This window comes from Paralichthys olivaceus, chromosome 7 (genome assembly GCF_024713975.1).
Source record: "Paralichthys olivaceus isolate ysfri-2021 chromosome 7, ASM2471397v2, whole genome shotgun sequence".
In the NCBI taxonomy this organism is placed as follows: Eukaryota; Metazoa; Chordata; class Actinopteri; order Pleuronectiformes; family Paralichthyidae; genus Paralichthys; species Paralichthys olivaceus.
Window position 1 is genome coordinate 15,584,745 of NC_091099.1, and position 19,133 is coordinate 15,603,877.

General features: G+C 40.4%; 4 protein-coding genes across 8 annotated transcripts; 2 read left to right on the top strand and 2 right to left on the bottom strand.

Annotated features, from left to right (window-relative positions):
- Positions 1–2,007: 2,007 nt before the first annotated feature.
- Positions 2,008–4,733, bottom strand: tmem276a (transmembrane protein 276a). Its single transcript, XM_020078659.2, has 4 exons — positions 3,823–4,733; positions 3,281–3,394; positions 3,036–3,173; positions 2,008–2,882 (listed from the first exon to the last, which is right to left on the bottom strand). The coding sequence occupies exons 1-4, from the start codon at positions 4,223–4,225 to the stop codon at positions 2,635–2,637; spliced, it is 903 nt and encodes a 300-aa protein (XP_019934218.1). The 5' UTR covers positions 4,226–4,733; the 3' UTR covers positions 2,008–2,634.
- Positions 4,734–6,374: 1,641 nt separating this feature from the next.
- spi1a (Spi-1 proto-oncogene a) lies at positions 6,375–10,106 on the top strand. 4 transcript variants are annotated; one of them, XM_020078660.2, is made up of 5 exons: positions 6,375–6,637; positions 6,863–6,956; positions 7,034–7,218; positions 8,143–8,308; positions 8,429–10,106. In XM_020078660.2, exons 1-5 carry the CDS (start codon positions 6,611–6,613, stop codon positions 8,734–8,736), a joined length of 780 nt encoding a protein of 259 aa, XP_019934219.1. In that variant the 5' UTR covers positions 6,375–6,610; the 3' UTR covers positions 8,737–10,106. The 4 variants fall into 4 exon arrangements, with proteins under 4 accessions (XP_019934219.1, XP_069384278.1, XP_069384277.1 ...); XM_069528177.1 differs by having other exon boundaries at positions 6,424–6,637; positions 8,408–10,106; XM_069528176.1 differs by having other exon boundaries at positions 6,483–6,637; positions 6,844–6,956; positions 8,408–10,106.
- Positions 10,107–10,897: 791 nt separating this feature from the next.
- LOC109624146 (protein regulator of cytokinesis 1-like) lies at positions 10,898–15,956 on the top strand. 2 transcript variants are annotated; one of them, XM_020078647.2, is made up of 14 exons: positions 10,898–11,057; positions 11,449–11,581; positions 11,656–11,778; positions 11,873–12,106; positions 12,200–12,370; positions 12,468–12,617; positions 12,708–12,855; positions 12,959–13,095; positions 13,173–13,268; positions 13,561–13,707; positions 13,787–13,897; positions 13,989–14,096; positions 14,547–14,717; positions 15,409–15,956. In XM_020078647.2, exons 1-14 carry the CDS (start codon positions 11,047–11,049, stop codon positions 15,478–15,480), a joined length of 1,812 nt encoding a protein of 603 aa, XP_019934206.1. In that variant the 5' UTR covers positions 10,898–11,046; the 3' UTR covers positions 15,481–15,956. The 2 variants fall into 2 exon arrangements, with proteins under 2 accessions (XP_019934206.1, XP_069384274.1); XM_069528173.1 differs by having other exon boundaries at positions 14,547–14,650.
- LOC109624150 (ubiquitin-associated protein 1-like) lies at positions 15,408–19,011 on the bottom strand. Its single transcript, XM_069528174.1, has 6 exons — positions 18,916–19,011; positions 18,688–18,830; positions 17,236–17,895; positions 16,964–17,134; positions 16,354–16,455; positions 15,408–16,237 (listed from the first exon to the last, which is right to left on the bottom strand). The coding sequence occupies exons 2-6, from the start codon at positions 18,811–18,813 to the stop codon at positions 16,103–16,105; spliced, it is 1,194 nt and encodes a 397-aa protein (XP_069384275.1). The 5' UTR covers positions 18,814–18,830; positions 18,916–19,011; the 3' UTR covers positions 15,408–16,102.
- Positions 19,012–19,133: the final 122 nt, after the last annotated feature.

Genomic DNA, 19,133 nt, shown 5'->3' on the forward strand with positions numbered 1-19,133 from the left:
AACACTTTTTCTATAGATTCTCAGCTCCCTGATTCTTGAAGTAGAAAACCCAGAGTGTCCCCCTTCTATTAGAAGAATGTATTCTCTTCTCTGACATTTCTTGAGGACAAACAAAGAAAGGTCAGGAATGCAGAGCAGAGTTGACCTGAGAACACAGTGATCCATCTCAGAGCTGAACACAAAGCCCCTAAACCACATGTCTCCGTTCTGCTGTTATTATTGGACAGAGCATGGAGAAGACTTAAACTACTGAGAGGCCCACAATAATTATCATTGCAATGTATGTTATGCTACATCTACGACCATTACCAACATTATTAACATCAGTCATATCTGACACAAAAACGTTTTCAATTCTGTTTCTTTGTGACAAGACAGAGGCTGGTCGTTATTTGTACTTTATTGAGAATAATGTGTCAATCATTGAATCAATGACTGTGAGTGTCTTCATCTGAAGACTGAAGCTGTTTTTTCTCCAGCTTTCAAGTACATTTCAATGGAACGATGAAAACCTCCACTGAACAAAGTCCATTCTCTTATAAAGACCATGACATTGTGCTGAAAGCTGTGTTTAGTACAGGACTACTACAGTACTTGACTTAAGACTTGTGCTTGTCTTGCTCGTTTGAAGACCAAGGCTGAACTGTCTCAACTGAATGTTCCTCATAAAACTAAACCAAATGTAACAGTTGAACAGACACTCCACTGTCTATGAGAAAGAATTACATCCACTTCCTTCCTCATGAAGGCGATGAGTGGTGAAACTGGTAATATCCCAACTTATAAACAGAAACTAAGATGAGGCCTTTGTCCTCTTTGATTCCAACCCCTTGAGTGTTTGTTGGCTTCTGCCACGTGTCTTTTGAATAGACTTCAATCTAAGGAGCATTATCTAACCTAACCCACCTATTAATGAGGGACACTCTGTGTTAAACAACTGATATGAAGGTTAATGAATAATCTTTGAGATAAATTTGTTAGTGTCGCGATGAAGTAAAAATTTGGCCAATTGTCATTTAAAATATTGAAGGTACTTTAATGTGCCAATATATCTGATTTAAAAGCTGGATGTAGGATTTTTTAACAAGATTATGTATTATTACGACAGTAGTTATGCAGTCAACATTCTGCCATCTCTCTAAATTAAAGAAAATGAATGAACCATACATCCATAACATTTACAGTTTAACATATTTCAGTGCAGCAGATGGATGAATGGATGGAGGGAGTACTGTGCAAACTGTACTTTAAGTGCAAATAATCTTATTGTGAATAACTTAAGTAGTGTTCAATCATTTTATTGTGTTGTGTGTTATAATTACTTGTGAAAACACAGTCTCCAGTGGCCAATATGGTTTAGCAACGAAGATTTAATTCAAGGCTGCAGCTGCATATAATCAGTCCATGAAGATAATAAAAATAATTTGAGTGGAACAATAGTAAAGACAAGATGCCGAGGATTGAGGAAACCTCTGGGAATGAATGAAGCCAGAGTTGGAATTAGGTGTCAGACGATTTAATTTGTCATCAATGTTGTGGGAAGGTTATTCACGGTGGCATTTTGTCAATGGAAAACAAACAGTTTGATAATTCAGTGAAGTTGTGCAGCTGTTGTCAGCATGTTTAAAGTTGATCTGAAAAGCTTTTCATGTAGTTATCTGGATTTCCTTGTATGGATCACTCATGTTTATAAAATTAGGTTTTACTTCAGCAGCAGACTGTTACTTTCTTTGTTCTAGTTTATTTGTCTTTTGTTGTTCGTTTCGGTCAGTCTTTGGCCGCTGACATTTGCAAATTTAAATGTTCAGAAGTGGTTGCATAAAACTGATGCTTGCAACACTGTCATAAATACAAACAGCTGCTGTTTTAAACATGATGGAAGACACATTTTGACTCCAAGCAGGGCTCTGCTGACGGAATAATAAACTTGTGTAATCAGGCAGGAGGAGATACCATTACAAGGAAGTTTATATGATGCCTGTTCAGTTTGTTACACCAGAAAAAAACTTGTTTTGCATGACTGTTTTATTTTTCAAAAATATTTTGATGGGGGTCAGACCTCAAGAACAACAAAACATTTCCCTCAAACACAGTTTGGTCTTAATGCTCATATTTTTCCTTGAATAAACACAAATGCATCTGCATACATACAGTTTAAAAAGTACATGTACATATCTTGTTTTGAATGGGTACATAATGATACACAGTTGCCCTTTGAAATGTGACAATACACATCCATCGTCAATACAGATTTTAAAGTTGTGCTATGGGTCTTCTGCCAGTGTTTTCTTTTTCTGTTTTTTTTCTTTTCTTCTCAAACTAGCAGATTTAACAGGAAGAAAAATGTGTATATCTATTCTTCTCTTCAAGAGCAAGCAATAACAATGAACAGTTCATTCATGAAGAGGGACGGAAAAAAAGCACCAGAGGACCTGAAATCGTCTTCAGTCAGTCAAATGTCACCTCTTTATTTTTCATTTTCATGAGAGCAAGAGCCAGAGTCCTGTGCTTTCTCTGTGTCAAAGCCGTGTGAAGGCTCCCACTTCTCTGAGTCCCTGGGTGAAACTGTCTCTGGAACAGGGCTCGTCACTGTTTCAGGATGAGACAGGTGTCTGTTAGATGTGCGGCGGCCTGTCACACGCAGCCATTCTCCTGCCTTGGCTTGTGTACCACAGGGGTTTGTGGAGGGTAGAGGGAAGGGGCGAGTGTGCACAGAAAACCAGCCAGCAGTGTGAGGCCCAGTCCTCCCCACGCACAGAACATGGACCAGCCGTAACCGTGGCTGATGTCCTCTGGTATGCCAAACATGTAGCGTGGATAGCGGGACAGCTCGAAGTTGATCCCAGCCACGCATGTGCAAAGAGAGATTATGCAGCACGTCCCTGCCAGAGAGGAAGAAAACACCCAGTTAGACAGCAATCCAAGTTAATTACCCCGATGCATCATTTCCCCTCCCTCTCATTGATTAAGACTTCAGCGCCCCTCTGTGGTGATTCGGGGGTAGTGCTCTTTATGTAAAGTACAGTACATCTTACCTCCCATGAGAAAGAGAAGTCCAGCGACATACTGCATCAGATCATGCTCCTTACAGCAGCCCAGCACGCCTATGACCCAGCCGAACAGGATGATGGATATGGCCATGCCTACGAAGCTGGCAGTCATCCTCTGGAGGTCTGCAAAGGCGCACAAGTGAGAGAATGTCAAGTCCCTCCGCATTCATTCATCTGGTTATGCAAAAAAAAAAAAAAAAATGAAACATGGCTTTTGGGGGGGTACTCACGGAGCGCGTGCCACTCATCCTGCCTTATTGTCTTGGTCAGATTGATTGGCAGGTTCCTGGGCAGCGCTGAGGATGAGTAGTAGTATTTTATTGGCATGCAGCGCCGAACCAATCCTGTGGATGTAAACAAGGCAGAGAGGATGTGTCACATATGAGCACTGGGATGAGATGAAGAGGATACCACAGTGCTCTCTGCTGCCACCCCCCTCCCAAAAGAAATAAAAGCACCCAACCCCCTTCTACTCACCCACTACCCACCCATCCACCCACATTGTGGAGAAGCTTATTGTACTCATCTCCAGGCTTCTGTTACTACAGCTTGCCCCCTTTTCTTGTGCTGGGAAACAACCCAGCACGTCGATGGGCTTTGTGAGTGGATGTGGTGCGTGTTGTGCTGCGTAGGCCTTCAGGGTCTGTGCGCAGCATCAGCACCTTGGATAGCGCATTCATGCACAAAGTATTTACAGACAGCGACGCACAACAGCGCAGATATACACAACAAACACACAACATATGACACACACACTCATCCAGATCCAAACCTTTAAAGATCAAATCCTCCGTCTCCAAGTCAAACCCCTCTCGGTGGCACTTTCTCCACAGTCCCGTGATGGTGGAGTTGAATTGCCGACTGCAGAGGGACTCCATGGCCGAGGCGGGAGGCAAGAAGTGCCGCTTGGCCCGCAGCAGCATCTCACCGCCGACGCCGGAGCCCTTCCTCTCCACGCTCTTCTCCTTGGGCAGCATGCGGAGCGGGAGGTTGTTGTTGGAGATGTAGATGTAGCCGGGGTCGTTCCTTTTGTTCGAGTAATTCTTGCAGCGCTCCCGGTGCCTCCTCGCGTCCGTCTCGTACCAGTTGTCGGTGCCGATCGCCACTGCGATCAGCCCCAGAGCGCAGAACGCCAGGAAGAGACCCGCCGCGGTTAAAGTCCTCATCGCAGCCATGTTCCATGCGTGTGTCTCGGTTGCCGCGATAATTCCACGGGACAGCAGGACTCCCGCTCCCGGCTGCTGCTGTCAGTGTCTGAGCTGCGGAGGAGATTGAGCAGTACGAGGAAATCTGAAGCGCAGATGAATCAGCGGAACCCTCATTTCTCTGATGTGTCGACCATCGCTGAAAAAGAGCCAAAATTCTGAGGCTGGGGGGATAAATAAATAAATGTGAGCCTGGGTTTGCTATTTTGGTTGTCTCCTCTGTGCGCCTCTGAACTCAGTCTAGCCTAGATACTGGCCAGTCCAGCATTTCTCTTTCCAGTAGATGGAGACAGAGTAAATATTTGAAAGCACAACAAGCCTCGTGCCTGCACCTACACTGTAGATCATGATGTGCAGGGAGAGCTGCCAAAGTTTGACAGAGTCTGTCAACACATAAGAGCATCCCCTGACTCACCCCAGCTGCTGTTATTGTGTTGTGAATAAAACTAAGAGCCTCGTTTTTCTCTGCATGGAGCAGGAAACTGCTTCATCACACACACACAAACACGTATATATATTCCCTTCTTTCTACCCCAACAGGCCAAACATGTCACAATTATGACCACACAGTCAATTGTTTAGAAGTTTATCAGCGCTGCTATCATTAATGACATCATTACATCTTCAAATATCACTCCTCTTGTTATTTTCATGGTATCCAGTCTGATGGAGCTTAAATATGATTGTTACTGTTTCTGCCCCCCCCCCCCCCCCCCCCCCCCCCCCCCCTCTCCTTCCTCCACTCACCCACCTCTCCTCTCTTTCTCAGGTTTCTTCTAGGTTTTTTCTCTGCAGTCACCTAAGTGTTATTTGCTCGTTGTTGGAACTGATGGGTTTCTTTATGATATTGTCAGGGCTCGACCTTACTAAAGTGCCTTGAGATCATTTCTGCTGTGATTTTGAGTGAGTTGAATTGAAAGAAAGGTGTATCACTTTCCAACCATTTCCACAAACACAACCATTTGTTTCATCAATAAGTGCTGGAAACAAATACTTCTCCTTTTTGTGACATTTATGGCAGTGATATGTTTAAAGCAGATTGCACTTTTAAGAAGAATAAGACTGATAATTCATTCAAATGAAATTGTTAATTTAATTTAGTTTAATGTAAAATTTCCATGTAATATTTAATGGTCAGAATTACTTTATTTAATCTATTCTACCTTCTTTATATTAATTTCATTCTACTCAAAAATATCCATGCAAATTGTTACCATTTTTTGTTAACTTATTTTCGTTCAGTCAGAAACATGCATTTCCATTTTATGGTCAAAAAGATTATTTTAAAACCAATGGAAGTATCTTTTATAACTTTTGAAACACTTAAAAACGTTGGACGGTCTATATCAGCTCCTTTAGCAAGGCACATGTACATCCAGGTCTTGCAGGACTCCTGTCCCCTTAACTGTGATCCCTGTGCTGGATGGACTGAACACTGTGGCGCCACCAAAAAATAAAGACAATAAAAAACCGATCTAAGGATGAGGTTTTTATGATTTAATTCAAAAGTACAAGGACACATCTGTATATCTATCTTTATTCCACATTTACTATGTGGAAACAAACAAGACACAGGGACACTGTGGCTCCAGACATTTCAGGCATGTTTTCACTGGTTTCATTCTCATGCTTGATACTTCCTCAAATGAAACCATAAAGCCAGACTAAAAGAGGAACAAGCCTAATTCCAAACTTCACTTTTGGTTTCAGCTCCTGTGTGTAGAAACGCTTAAAAATTCCTACATGAATAAATCACACTGGGGGGGTTGGTGCAACTGATGGTAAAACAAAAACAAGTAAATCTTATATTTCTTCACAACAGCTGTTTGCTTAGGAAAACCCTGGTTTATCTGGGGAGGAGAAGTTGAAGCACACAAAGGAACATGGCTGAACTTGCGTGATAGCAAACTCTGTGACTCCTTCAGCAAATGATTTCAAATGGTTTATCCATGCTTCAAAATGTCACCCAAAGAGGATACTAAAACAAAAAACACTTTCATTTTTTTGTTTTTTGGGGGGGAGGGATGACTTGAACAATAACATCAACCTTTCTTGAATATTAAAGATACACATGTATTACCTATTGTATAGTTACTCCTCTTAGATATGCAGGAAATGGTTGTAACTTTAACCGGATTGTACGACACTCTGCTTTTAGGAACTAGATGAATCTGATAATCGGCTGATAGGAACGCAGACTCCATATAGGGTCCAACTTATTTCTCACTTTCAGTTCCCATTTGTCTGGTGAAGTCAGGGCTCAGCAACATTGCATGTTTGTCAGTGTGGCAACAAAAATCAGTTGACATCCATCACCAGCTTTAAGGACAAAGGTTCTCATGCTGCCTTGTTTACATGATGGACGGCTATGTCATGTCATCTGTAAGTATTGCTGCTTTATTTATTTCAAGTTTGACTTTTTCAGGGAGTAAATCTGGTATTTCAGTCTCAGGTCATAGTTTGTGACATTGAGAGGATGTTTATTCAAAGGTTTTATAACACTTTCCTTTGTTGAATAAGATATATTACATTTACCGGAATTCTGGTGATTAATTTTAAGATTTCAACTCTCTCTGTGACAAAACCAGTTTTTTTTCTCTTCCAAAGCCCTCAGAGGCAATTATTCCAAATGAGTCGGAGAATTTCCGTCCATCTGCAGAGCTGTACCCTTACCTCACTAATGTCGGGGAGATTTATGAAGGTGAGAAAATTGGATTTAACTTTTGAGAAAATAATATTCACGACAGGACTGAGAACTAAACAACCATCAATTTTCAGACCACAGATGGACCTTCCACTCTGAGCGGGTCCAGCTGCTGGACCTGGAGAGTTCACCAGTGAATCAGCTCACAGAGCTTCAGTCTGTGACCCCTCAACAACACATACAACCCTACCGCTTCAGCAACGAGTGTCTGCCGCTTCACCTGGAGCCTCCACTCACTCCACTCTCTGTGTCACCACAGGTCAGTTCATGTGTGTGGAAATAAAGTACAGAAAGACACAATCTACATATGTTATTTGAAATACAGATTATACACACACCCATTCAAATCCACCACTAAATTCAATAGAAGGTCAGATTATTAATATACAGCAGTGATTCAAAATCATCATGTCAAAAATGTGAATTTTATAATTCAGATTTAGTCCATAAATGTACAGTAATGAGTTAAATGTATTGTTTTAATTATTGTTAGGTAAGCTGCTACTTGGACGTAACCTTTGCTCCATAGTGAAATTTGCAATTTTTCAGAGCAGCATCATAGAAGACAAATAAAAACAGCAAATATTTACAGTCACAGTACAAATCCTGAGGATTTTAGATTTTTTTCTAAAAAAAAAAAAAAGAAAAGAAAGAAAATGCCAATGACAACTCAAGTGCTAAAATGTATGCCGGTCAATAGTGCTCTGTTGTTAATCCAATCAAAAATAAACATTTTTACATTTTAAATCTTCACTTGTACAGTACATGATGTGGACAGTTGGGGATGTTTCCACTGAAATGCCATTTACATCACATGGTCTCTCTGAGCGTTGAGATCTATTTTGGCAGAGCTACTTCCTCTTTTACCACAATGACAGTGTTCACTTTAAAATGTCAGATGGTGAATAATTGCAAAATCAAAACAGTTGCAGCTCTCTCTTGTATCTGCATAATTTTGAATCAGAATCAGAAATACTTTATTAATCCCTGTAGGGAAATTCAAATGTCACCGAGCTCCTGAGAAAGAGGTGAAAGAGCAGAAGCAGGTATAAACATAGCAATATAAAAATCAAGTAAGACTAAAATGAAATAAAAGATATACATATGTTGAAATAAAACCGGGTATGTATAGATTTACATTTGTACATGAACATAACATGTCATGCATTGAATTCTCCTACAGATCCCGTATTACACACCATCCCTGTGCTACCAGTACCAACCCTCAGCCTCACCAGGCCATTACTACTCAGAGGAGGAACAGAGAGGAGTCAGTCCCCTGCTCGAGGTTTCAGAGGGGGAAGATGAATATGAAGACCACAACCGCTCTTCCTTCAGGAAAGACAACAGTGAGTGCACTGCAAATTATCTATTGACTGCAAATCTCAATGTATATATATATAAGGCACATTGATGATTCAATTAAAACTGATTAAAAGTTTTAAAAGGTCTTATATTTTCTACCCAAGATAAGAAGAAAATCCGCCTGTACCAGTTCCTCCTGGACTTGCTACGGAATGGTGAAATGAATGACAGTATCTGGTGGGTGGACCAGGACAAGGGCATCTTCCAGTTCTCCACCAAACACAAAGAGGCTCTGGCCAGCCACTGGGGCCTTCAGAAAGGAAACCGCAAGAAAATGACCTACCAAAAAATGGCTCGAGCTCTGAGGAACTATGGTAAAACTGGAGAGATTAAAAAAGTAAAGAAGAAGCTAACCTATCAGTTCAGTGAGGAAGTGCTGAGGAACCTCTTTTTACGTCAATACCCTCATTGATGAGAGAACAGAACCAGCATTTTATTACCATGCTGAAATCACTAACTTAGCCCAGATTGAATTTGCCTGTAGATTTGCGTTTTATTTTGTTGTTCTACCAAGTTTACTCACTTATTTATTTGTGATAAAAGTGCACTTCCTCTATTTGCAAACTTTGATGTAAATCGCTTTTAGGTGCAAATTAAGTTCTTTTGTCTGTGCACGAGGATTAAATGATGATTAAAAATCTGGGACAGGTACCAAAGAAAAAATCACTTAAAAACACAAAAATCTAATCATGACCATGTTTTTTATGAATGTGTGTAAATAAATGCTATGTTACTCAAATGATTTGAATCCACCTTCAAACTAAGACAAAATGCATTCTGGCCCACAGTGTACCCACCTGATAAGTTCATTTAATTCATAGATTGAAGACAGACATAGAATTAATTATCAAATCTGATAAATAAATGTTTCTAACACATCAGCAAGAGCTCCAGAATAAAATATCAAAGAGAGTGAATCAAAAATTCAACCACAAACTTAATTTGAAATACATTTTTCACCAAGTGACCGTAATTTACAAACAGATTGTTAAAGAAGCAGTGAATCTGTACCAATGACAAGATGGTCAACAGGACGTTGACCACAAACTCTGCTGTGTTACCTGGAAAGATGATGGAATACAGACACACAACTCAAACACATTATCCACACAGACACAGAGAAAAAAATCAAAGATAATGAAGTCATCTGTGTGTCTTACAATAGAGCTTTATGCCTTTTAAATAATAAATATGAACAGGCACATCAGCCCAGTAAGACAAAAAACATTAGTCTATACCTGTTCCAAATAATAAAGAACCTTTATAACAGAATGAACCATATAGATGTTTAGTTCTGATAGATGTTTCTCATCTGACAGGAAGGTGTCCAACTATCCCCAGCCATATTTGCACTAATGCAACTACAACAATACTTTATACTATTATTAGTATTTCAGTCACTCTCCTACTCATGATTTAAGATAAAGCTAAATTTTATTTCATTTAATTACCTTACAATAGTGATGGCTTATGTAACTTGAGTAGAATAATTCTACAACATACAGTAGAAAATACTCATCTTAATTATTCTAGAATTTGCTAACCAGGAATTGTGTGTATTTTGTAAAGTTTGTAATATATATGATTTTTAATATAGAGAAATGTATTATTATTCTATAGTGTGTATTTTACTTATTCTTATTAATCAAGTGTTTGAGTTCCTTGAACAGTTATTCAAATACATTGTATTATAATTCTATGTTGTTATTATTTAGCGTGATGGAACTTAAAACAACCATTCCAACATCAATAAAAATGCATTGTGTGCTTGAGATGATTAAATCTGAGTTGAGTAAATTTATTCTCTGTTTCAGCTTGTTAAGGTCATACAAAAAGGCACAGTCCCAAAAGTTAAAGTTATAGTTTCATTGTTGTTAAAAGGAACACAGAGGGACAATATTTTTACATTTAGAATGTAATAATCTTAATTTTTCTAGGATTTGCAGCCAGTAATTTTGTCAAATTTGTAAAACATACGATTTATAATATATGGAAATGTATTATTATTCTTTAGTGTGACTTTTAGTTTTTTAGTCAAGCCTTTTATAATTTGAATTATTGTTATTATTTAGTTAAAAGTTATAGTTTCATTGTTGTTAAAAGGAACACAGAGGGAAAATATTTTTACATTTAAAATGTAATAATCTTAATTTTCCTAGGATTTGCAGCCAGTAATTTTGTCAGATTTGTAAAACATACGATTTATAATATATAGAAATGTATTATTATTCTTTAGTGTGACTTTTAGTTTTTTAGTCAAGCCTTTTATAATTTGAATCATTGTTATTATTTAGTTAAAAGTTGTAGCTTCATTGTTGTTAAAAGGAACAGAGAAGCACAATAGTCTCTGTGTTGCTGTAAGTGAATTAACAAGATCATATATAATATGATCAGAGATCAGAGAGGATCCACGTGTATGTATTAGAGTAAACAAAGCACAGCTCAACAGAAACTCACTCACTAATCGTGTCTCTCGTTGCTGCGGTTTATTTATTCATCGGTTGTTTCCTATTGGACAAGAACAAGTACCGCCCCTCGGAGTGACTTCCTGTGACGTTAGCTCAATCAGCCAATCGGAGCGCAGACGTTGTTTCGGTGCAAATTTCAAATGCCAGTGAATCGACATTTACGGAGCGGCAGCCGGTCAACCGTCGGAGCGCCGCTTTCCCCGTGAAGAAGACCGTGTTTTTCTGGCCGGATCGTTTCTTCCCGCGGTGGCAACATGAGAGTCAGGTTAGTATCTAACACATTCAGTCGCCGGAGCTTCGAATGTTCACGTTAACGATGGTTTGTTCCGTTTGCAAATCTGTTTCCTGGTTAGCCACTTTGCTTTTGGGTGAAGCTAACGGACAAAGCTCACACGCGAGGGGGGGATTCCCTGTCTGTCTGTAGCAAATGACTCATCGTTAATGGCAGTGGTCTTTATTTTTTTTTATAAAACTAGTGATATTTAACTTTCAGCCAATGTTATAGCTGTGTGTGCGACGCCAGCTAGCTACAGTAGCATCTCTGCTAATAAACACACCTGCTGCCTCAGGTTAACACCTCCATTACCGCCGACACCGGACTAGTTTGATCGGTAACAGGTGCTGTGACCCAGTTAAACACTCAGTTTCTGTTCCAGTGAAGTCCACGCAGCAGAGTCTGTTGCTTACCTCAACAGAGCCCTGGTCAGGCTGCAGGATATCTGGGAGGAAATCGGTATTCCAGAAGAGCAGCGTCTGCAGAGAACCAATGACGTCCACAAGCACATTAAAGTGAGCATCACAAATTCAAGCAAAGTCTCATCGCTGACCTTACACACTTAACGAACTGGCCCCTTGTCCTGCAGGGTTTGCTGGACCTGATGATCGCCGAGGAGGAAGAGCTCAAAAAGAGATTAGTGAAAAGCATCGAGGCCTGTCGAAAGGAACTTTTCAATTTGTGCTCTGAACTTCAGCTGCCCCCCTTCGAGGTACAGTCACAGTTCAGGACATGTGTTGTTATTACTTTACTTTCAACTGAGAAAACAGCAGACTTGTGTGGACTAACTCTGGATTTCTCTGTAGGAGGAGGATGGCTGCACTATGTTGCAGATGGAGAAGAACAGCCGCACACGTCTGGAGGTGATGAAGGAGCACAAGAAGCAAAGAATGGATGAGCTGAAAGGCCTCATTGTCAAAGACCGTGAGCTGTGTGACATTATGTGCACCACGCCTTTCTGCATTGACCACGACGCCATCCCGTCACTGAAGCAGCTGGAGTCCTATCAGGCCTACCTTAGTGATCTGACCAAAGAGAAGGTTTACAGCCTTTTTTTTCTCATTTCTTTCTTAACTCACTTACCTTTCCAAAAGTATGTTGTAACATGTCTTACTTATATCTGTCTTTTGTAGGAGCATCGTCGTGAGGAATTTGTAAGCATCAAGAAGGACATTATCGTATGCATGGGTGATCTGGAGCACAGCCCAGAGACCAGTTTTGAGATGGATGTGATGTGTGAAGATGAGGAGGCATTTTGTCTGTCCACTGACAACATTGCTGCTCTGAATATGCTCCTCAGTCAGGTAACTTTGTGGTATTTGTTTATCAGATGCTATGGTTTGCTATTCTAAAATATCTCACATTCCATCATATTAACGTGGATGTATGATTTCCTTCCAGTTAAAAGAGCGAAGGGCTCAGAATGAGCTCCGTTGTTCAGCTTTGCGCACTAAGATCCAGGAGCTTTGGGAAAGACTTCAGATTCCCCAAGAGGAGAGGGGGCTACTCTCGGAGCATATGCTCAAGTCAAAGAAGAAGAACATTGAGGCAGTAAGAAATCTTACCTCATGTGGTTATACCCATTGTTAAGTGGTTTCATGCAAAGCTGTATGTGGTGTTTCACACGTTTTGTGTTCCCAGCTCCAGGCTGAGGTCCAGCGTCTGGAGGTGCTGAAAATGCAGAGCATGAAAAGTGTCATAGAGTCCATCAGAGCTGAGATTGCCCTTTTCTGGGAGAGATGCTTCTACAGCCAAGAACAGCAGCAGACTTTTGTTGCATATCGTGAAGGTGAGTTGCAGTTGTCCAGTTACAGAGCCCATGCACTGAATATATGCAGGTGATTATCTCAAAGGGGTTTTGTGGGTTTCCATGCATTTTCTTCTTAACACAGATGATTTCACTGAGGATCTTCTTAACCTGCACGAGGCAGAGGTCAGCATCCTGAAGAAGTATTATGAGGATCACAGAGAGCTCTTTGAGGGAGTCACAAAATGGCAGGAGAACTGGACCTTGTTCATGGAACTTGACGTGAGTAGTACTGTCCTCTCAAATGTAGCTGAGACGCTTTTAAAAACATTTTACTAATGTGTGTGTGCCCATCTCAGAAAAAAGCAAATGACCCTACAAGGTTCAACAACAGAGGTGGGAACCTTCTGAAAGAGGAGAAGCAGAGATCTGACCTGCAGAAAAGTTTGCCTAAGGTAAGAAATTCCAAGAATTGCCTTTATAACATGTGTTCTGCCTTCAGAGAAGCTGTTTGGCAATACAACAAATGAGCTAAGTAATGGAGTAGAAACAGCAGAGATTGTTGGCGCATTACTAGTTTGTGCCAACAGGTGGTGTTAAAATATGTATTTCAGTCTGTAGTTCTGTGTATTTAGTTTACCAGATTATGCAAAGGAACTGTATTTAGAACTTGGACTCTTATTTTCTGTGTTAACACGGCAACTGCATTAAATAAGCTATCTTTTATTTTTATTTTTTTTTTGTCAGCTGGAAAAGAGTCTGAAGGCCCAAATCGATGAGTGGGAGCAGGAGCATGGCAGAGAGTTCCTGGTGAACGGTCAGGAATTTCTTGAGTATGTGCAGCAGCAGTGGGCTCACCACCTCGAGGAAAAGGAGAAGGAGAAACTGGAGAGGGTAAGTCATAATATTGCGTAATTCTTAAATTTGCTTGTCACAAAAGTGTTGTGAATATGATTTTTTATTTTTTTTATAGCAACTAAAGAAAACTAAACAGACTCAGGAGGACATGTTGTATGGAACATCAGTGAGGACACCGTCCAAGAGGCGGGTGCCAGGGACTCCCACGCCTGGAAAAGTAAAAAAGGTAAGACACTGCTGATTTGTTGTATGAGCTGCTGAATGTGCAACGTCGCTGAGTGAGTGAACAAAAAGCTGACCCACCTCTCTCGTCTTAGCTCAGGGGCATGTCGACCATCTCCACTCCCTCCAGCTTTCTCAGTTCAGGCCTTGGTGGGACCATGTGTCATTCCTCCATCCAGAAACCACCTCTGTCTGCCAGCAAGGTATGTTCACTGTCACCCTCCCTCCTCATTTACCAACAATATGCATTGTGTCTGAAGAATTGGCAAACCATAAAGTGTAAATATATCTGAACCTACTTTTTCTGGGTCTATTCATTGGGTGGATATTATCTCCATTTATGTAAAACTTGAATATGGATGATATATCAGTGCAGTTTAAAATTCAATTTCTTTTTTATTACTGCTTATGATTGTCAATTATATGATTTTAAAAGTTCTTGGAATATTTTTCCAAAAGCCACACTTGTATTTTTTTGATGTGGCAACTGTACACTTCCTGAAAATGGGTTGAAATGAAAATCTGCACTTTGGGGTCTGCACTTTTTTCCCTCTTTTTTCCCCCCCACACTCTTTTTGGGCCTAGTCTGGAATTAAAAGGACAGAGTTGACATAAAAAAAACCACATCATCATTCCAGCTGGTCTTGTTGTAGGGTCTTGGCCTGCGAACTCCTGGAAATGGAAAGACTCCTCGTGCACTAGATCGAAACAAGGAAAACATCTCCCACCTTAGAAACACTCCAAGTGGCACACTAAGGTCTCAAGATACTCAAGATCACACCTTCACCTTTAACTCTGTTGCTGGCTCCTATATGGAATTTGCGGTAAATGAGTCTTTACATCTATTTTAGTCCTCAAGTACAAGCTCCCAAAGGTACAAGGTGGAAATGTAAAAAGCATTACCTTAGATGGCATCAGTTCCGCAGAATAAGCAGTATTATATTTTCACGATTTAAGATTATTTAGTTAATCCACTAAATATATGGCTCACCATTTAAACACCATTTGTCATCACAGTTGTACTTAATTTAGTTAATCTGAAGGAATTTCTTTTTTTTTCTCCATCATTCGTCATCTTTGTCGCTACAGGCATTATATTTTGTATTTGGCAAACAAATTAAATCGTGTCTTTTTTTTCTTTTTCTTTTTTGAGATTTGAAATGTGATGAAAGATCAACATTCTGTATAATGACATAGCAGATTACTAAATTACAAACCTTACTTAAAAGATTTGTCACATTTTAGTGTATTGATGGCTTCAGTTAAGAAGAATTTAGGAACATATCAAATGAAGAAACAAGCAAACCTTTGCCAAGGCTGCATAATGCACTGTATTTATTTCAATAGAAAAACTGCATCAAAAACAAGTACAGAAAGTTTTGTACCTTGATCCCTGGGACACAGTTTCTACCACATTGTGTTAAATCTGGACATCATAGCATTAATAAAAAAACACTGGTCAAAATGAGTATGCACGGATACTGACTGATAGTAATTGTCCATGTGTCTGTACAGAAAGACCTCTCGAAGGCTTCTAAATCCAACACGAAGTCTGGACTGCTGAACTCCACCGTCAGTCACCACTGATGGATCACAGGAGCTGCATCACCACCGGGAGTCATCCAGCTCAGCGGTAGTCTGGTGTTTTTGATATATATAGTGGACAACAGGGAACTGTAATGTAAACTTCTTAGGAAAAAATGTAAATATTTTTATCTATGTGAACATTTTAAATCACCTTCTAGTCCTGTTTTCGTGAAACTATATTTCAGGGTGACTGCTGCAGCAGTGTTCTCTGCTGTATATATTTTTGTGGTGATTTTAATGATATTTGTATCATGGCTGATTTGGCTTTTTGATCACTTTTCTTTGAGGGTTACACCCTTTTAAATCAAATGTTATTCATCTTATCTAGAGCACTACATTTAGTACCATAGCAGTAAGCCAGCACACCAATATTTTCTTCCTCCAGCTGGAATGACAGCTAAATCTCAAGCTAAACATGAATTGCTTTTTTTTTCGACCTGTAAATAAACGTTTAAAAAAACGTTCACCCTCACTAACTGTTTGTTTTCTTGTCTAATTTTTAATTATACCTCAACAGTTTTCATACTAGCCCCTATATGGTTGAGTTGCATATGTATTATGTAAAATCTGAGGCTGTTTCACTACTGTAGACACGAGTAAACGTTTAGGGAGATGGTTAGTATTAAGCCATGCGTGTCATGAGTTCTTCGAGAGCCCTTTCACGGTGATTTTCATGAACAAGCAGCACTTCCTTGATTGCGCTCTGCTGGAAGCCCATCTCATTAAACTGAGTCAGGAGCCGCAGGAACTCAGCAGCCTAAAATTGAAAAAAAAAAAAAAAGCATTAATAATAATTCATAAAAGGGTTCATCAAATAATGTTCAGAGATCAAGAGGCACTGCTGTGGTTCTGCTTGTATCAGAAGTATGTCACCTTGCTCTCACAGTTCTGAAACATCTCCAGGGCCTCCTCCACCTGTGCTTCATCGTAGCCCAGTTCACACAGATGGTCACTGGCAACCAAGTATTTTAGGAGCTGTTCAGAAAAACAAACATTTATGAGACTGCTACACTTTCTTTATAGCCTGTGATTTTTGGGTTTTGAAAGCAACTAAGTTGTTATTGCATAAAATATTCTGATGGCCGAGATAAAAAAAAAAAAAAAGTGCCCCTCCCTTTGACCTGTTGCTTTTATTTAAGACAACTCTTGTAAAATGCAAGTTTCCTTGTTGTAATACGTGGATCCTTGTTTTACAATTATCCATCACATCCTGCAGTTAATGCATGCAACTCAAAAGTATATTTACTTAAACTTTATTATATTTGCTAAGTCTACTATGTAGATTTTTATATCATACTTGATTACCAGTTCAAAAGTCCTGCAATCAAAATTAAAGCAAAAGCATCAAAATATAGTTTAAGCACCAAACGTAAAAGTACTGCTTGGAGACGTATACTATTATTCTGCCTTTATAAAGTAATTGGTAAGTCATTCAGTTACTTTTCATTATTGATTATCAGGGATCATAAAACATTGAGCCCACCTTCTCTGGGCTGTGATAGCCAGTCTTCTGCAGAGCCAGAATGGCTGTGCGTAAAGGGTAACCCCTCTCTGTGATGGTCTCAAGTAGCTCTCTCTCCTCGTGGCTGAGAGCTGTCAACAACTCTGCTGCTGTGTCAAAGAAAACCCCATGAGAGCCACCGGTCCTCGGGGCCTGACGAGAGGGGAAGGACAGAAAAGCATCGTGGGTAATGAAAAATGACAGATAGGTAGAAATATCTTGCTCTAAGACATTGACACTGAGTAAAGAGTAACCTTCTGTCTGAATCTGACAAGAGGCCCGGCAGAGGAGGGTCGTTGCTGCTGCAGTCTGGGTGGAGGAGCTCCAGCGGCTGGTGTGTTGAGGGAGTACTTTCTGCCCACGGGGCCCAGTGAACGCTGCCTCCTCTTGACGTTCTTCTGGCCGTGGAGTAACGGACTGACCTGCTGTGACCTCTGCTTCTCCGGTGCTCGTAGAGGTTGCTTGCAGTCTTGAGGGGAAGGTGAAGAGCCTCTATGGCGTCTGAGGCTCTGAGGTGAGTTAGGCTTACAGTGGTGAGCAGAAGGGCCATGGTGCATGTCTTTGACTCTGGAGATCGGGTCTTTGGGTGCAGTGCTCCAGGGTCGCACCCTGTTCTTGATAGGTTGGCGAGCATCTTCAGCTGAGGAGCCCTCGTTGTCTTCAAAGTAACCGTCTTCATCCTCTGAGTCAGACACCAGGAACTTGACTGTGCGATGGTGCAACCAGCGGGCCTCTGTGGAGTTCAGGCTGTGGCTGCGGGGCCGTAGGCTCGGGGCCCACTTTTCACTGCTCCTGCGATTGGTCCTGCTACTCTCCTGAGGGCTGCTGAACATCAGCCAGAAAGGCGGACAGGAGGGGGTTGGGCAAACTGGCTGCTGACCTGTTAAAATCCATTTCTCCAGGTTGAATCGATACTACAGAGAAAAACAAAGCAACAAACAAAGATTTAAAGCCACACAACCTCCAACTAGAACTCAGTAGAGCACATAACTCTGCCAAGGGCCAAAAGTCCTCTTGAATTCAGTCCAGCTGAAACAAAATGCTCACACTCATAGAAATTCATTATCTAAAAATGTCAGATTTCTTTCATCAAGATCCAATAATTATTCTCTCTGAAATTGGTGAAAATCTCAAAAAGGTCCTATCACACAATGTTAAAGAAAGTGTTAAAAATTCTCTGTTCCATGCCAAAATGTAATGGATTCTTTCCTGGCCTATGTCCCACTCTTCCACCAAGTGTAATGGAAATCCATTCTGTTGTTTTTGCGTAATCCTGCTGACAAACAAGCCAGTCAAGATGACTTGGACTAAGAAATAGACCAGTGGGTAACATCAGTGATTATATGCATAAAAGAAAAGCAAACTACAACCCCCAAACTTTCCAGTAGGACTAAAAAAACATATTTTGACTATTAAACCTGTCTGTAATAATGTGTCTTATCACAACATCATATTAACCAACTTTTAAAAATATGCACTTTGTTTTCTGAGTAACATTTTCTGGGCTGTGGGCAGTCTGATATCATCTGAATTTTAAAAAAATACATTAAAGTGAAGATGGGCTCAGCACTAGACACCACAAATTTCACTTATTAAACAGAAATTGCACTAACAGCACATTATGTGAGACGGATCACAGCTAACGACCGGATCCCAGACAGACATTAAAAACGGAGAATATGAGACGGATCACTCAGATGTTTGACCTCAGTTTCTCTCAGTGTTTGGTGGCAGTCTGGCGTGGTGATATCTGGAGCAGTCACCACCTGCACTTCCTCCTCCAGGGGACCCAGCATGGTCTGAAACGGAACATCCTCCAGCATGTTCATCATCACCGACGACAAATAACCTGCATCACAAGGACCACAATGTTTTCTGAGGGTTTTTTTTAGGGTTACACTCTGAATCTTCGTCGCCTCTTTGTCATTTCTTACCTCTGTTTTCTTTTTGGTCCGCAGCACTCTGAAAAACTGACAGGTGTCTGGAGTAAATGACTAACACACATCATCATCATCATGATAAACCTCTTCATCACTAAGCCTCTGACATAATCTGAGGAATTGTTTACCAATAATACCTCACACACCTGTTGTTCCTCCTGCAAAGGTACAGTCCAACAATTGAACATTTACATCAATATAGTTTATAAATA

Excerpts from the sequence above, each read along its gene's own strand:
- tmem276a (XM_020078659.2), bottom strand. The coding sequence starts at position 4,225 with ATGGCTGCGATGAGGACTTTAACCGCGGCGGGTCTCTTCCTGGCGTTC. Across the intron at positions 3,395-3,822 it reads GGAGGATTTGATCTTTAAAG|GATTGGTTCGGCGCTGCATG; the intron begins GTTTGGATCTGG and ends TTACATCCACAG. Across the intron at positions 2,883-3,035 it reads ACTTCTCTTTCTCATGGGAG|GGACGTGCTGCATAATCTCT; the intron begins GTAAGATGTACT and ends CCTCTCTGGCAG.
- spi1a (XM_069528176.1), top strand. Across the intron at positions 6,957-7,033 it reads TGTCGGGGAGATTTATGAAG|ACCACAGATGGACCTTCCAC; the intron begins GTGAGAAAATTG and ends ATCAATTTTCAG. Across the intron at positions 7,219-8,142 it reads CACTCTCTGTGTCACCACAG|ATCCCGTATTACACACCATC; the intron begins GTCAGTTCATGT and ends ATTCTCCTACAG.
- LOC109624146 (XM_020078647.2), top strand. Across the intron at positions 12,371-12,467 it reads TGAATATGCTCCTCAGTCAG|TTAAAAGAGCGAAGGGCTCA; the intron begins GTAACTTTGTGG and ends ATTTCCTTCCAG. Across the intron at positions 13,708-13,786 it reads AGAAGGAGAAACTGGAGAGG|CAACTAAAGAAAACTAAACA; the intron begins GTAAGTCATAAT and ends TTTTTTTTATAG.
- LOC109624150 (XM_069528174.1), bottom strand. The coding sequence starts at position 18,813 with ATGATGAACATGCTGGAGGATGTTCCGTTTCAGACCATGCTGGGTCCC. Across the intron at positions 17,896-18,687 it reads AAACACTGAGAGAAACTGAG|TATCGATTCAACCTGGAGAA; the intron begins GTCAAACATCTG and ends TTTTCTCTGTAG. Across the intron at positions 16,456-16,963 it reads GCTATCACAGCCCAGAGAAG|CTCCTAAAATACTTGGTTGC; the intron begins GTGGGCTCAATG and ends TTTTCTGAACAG.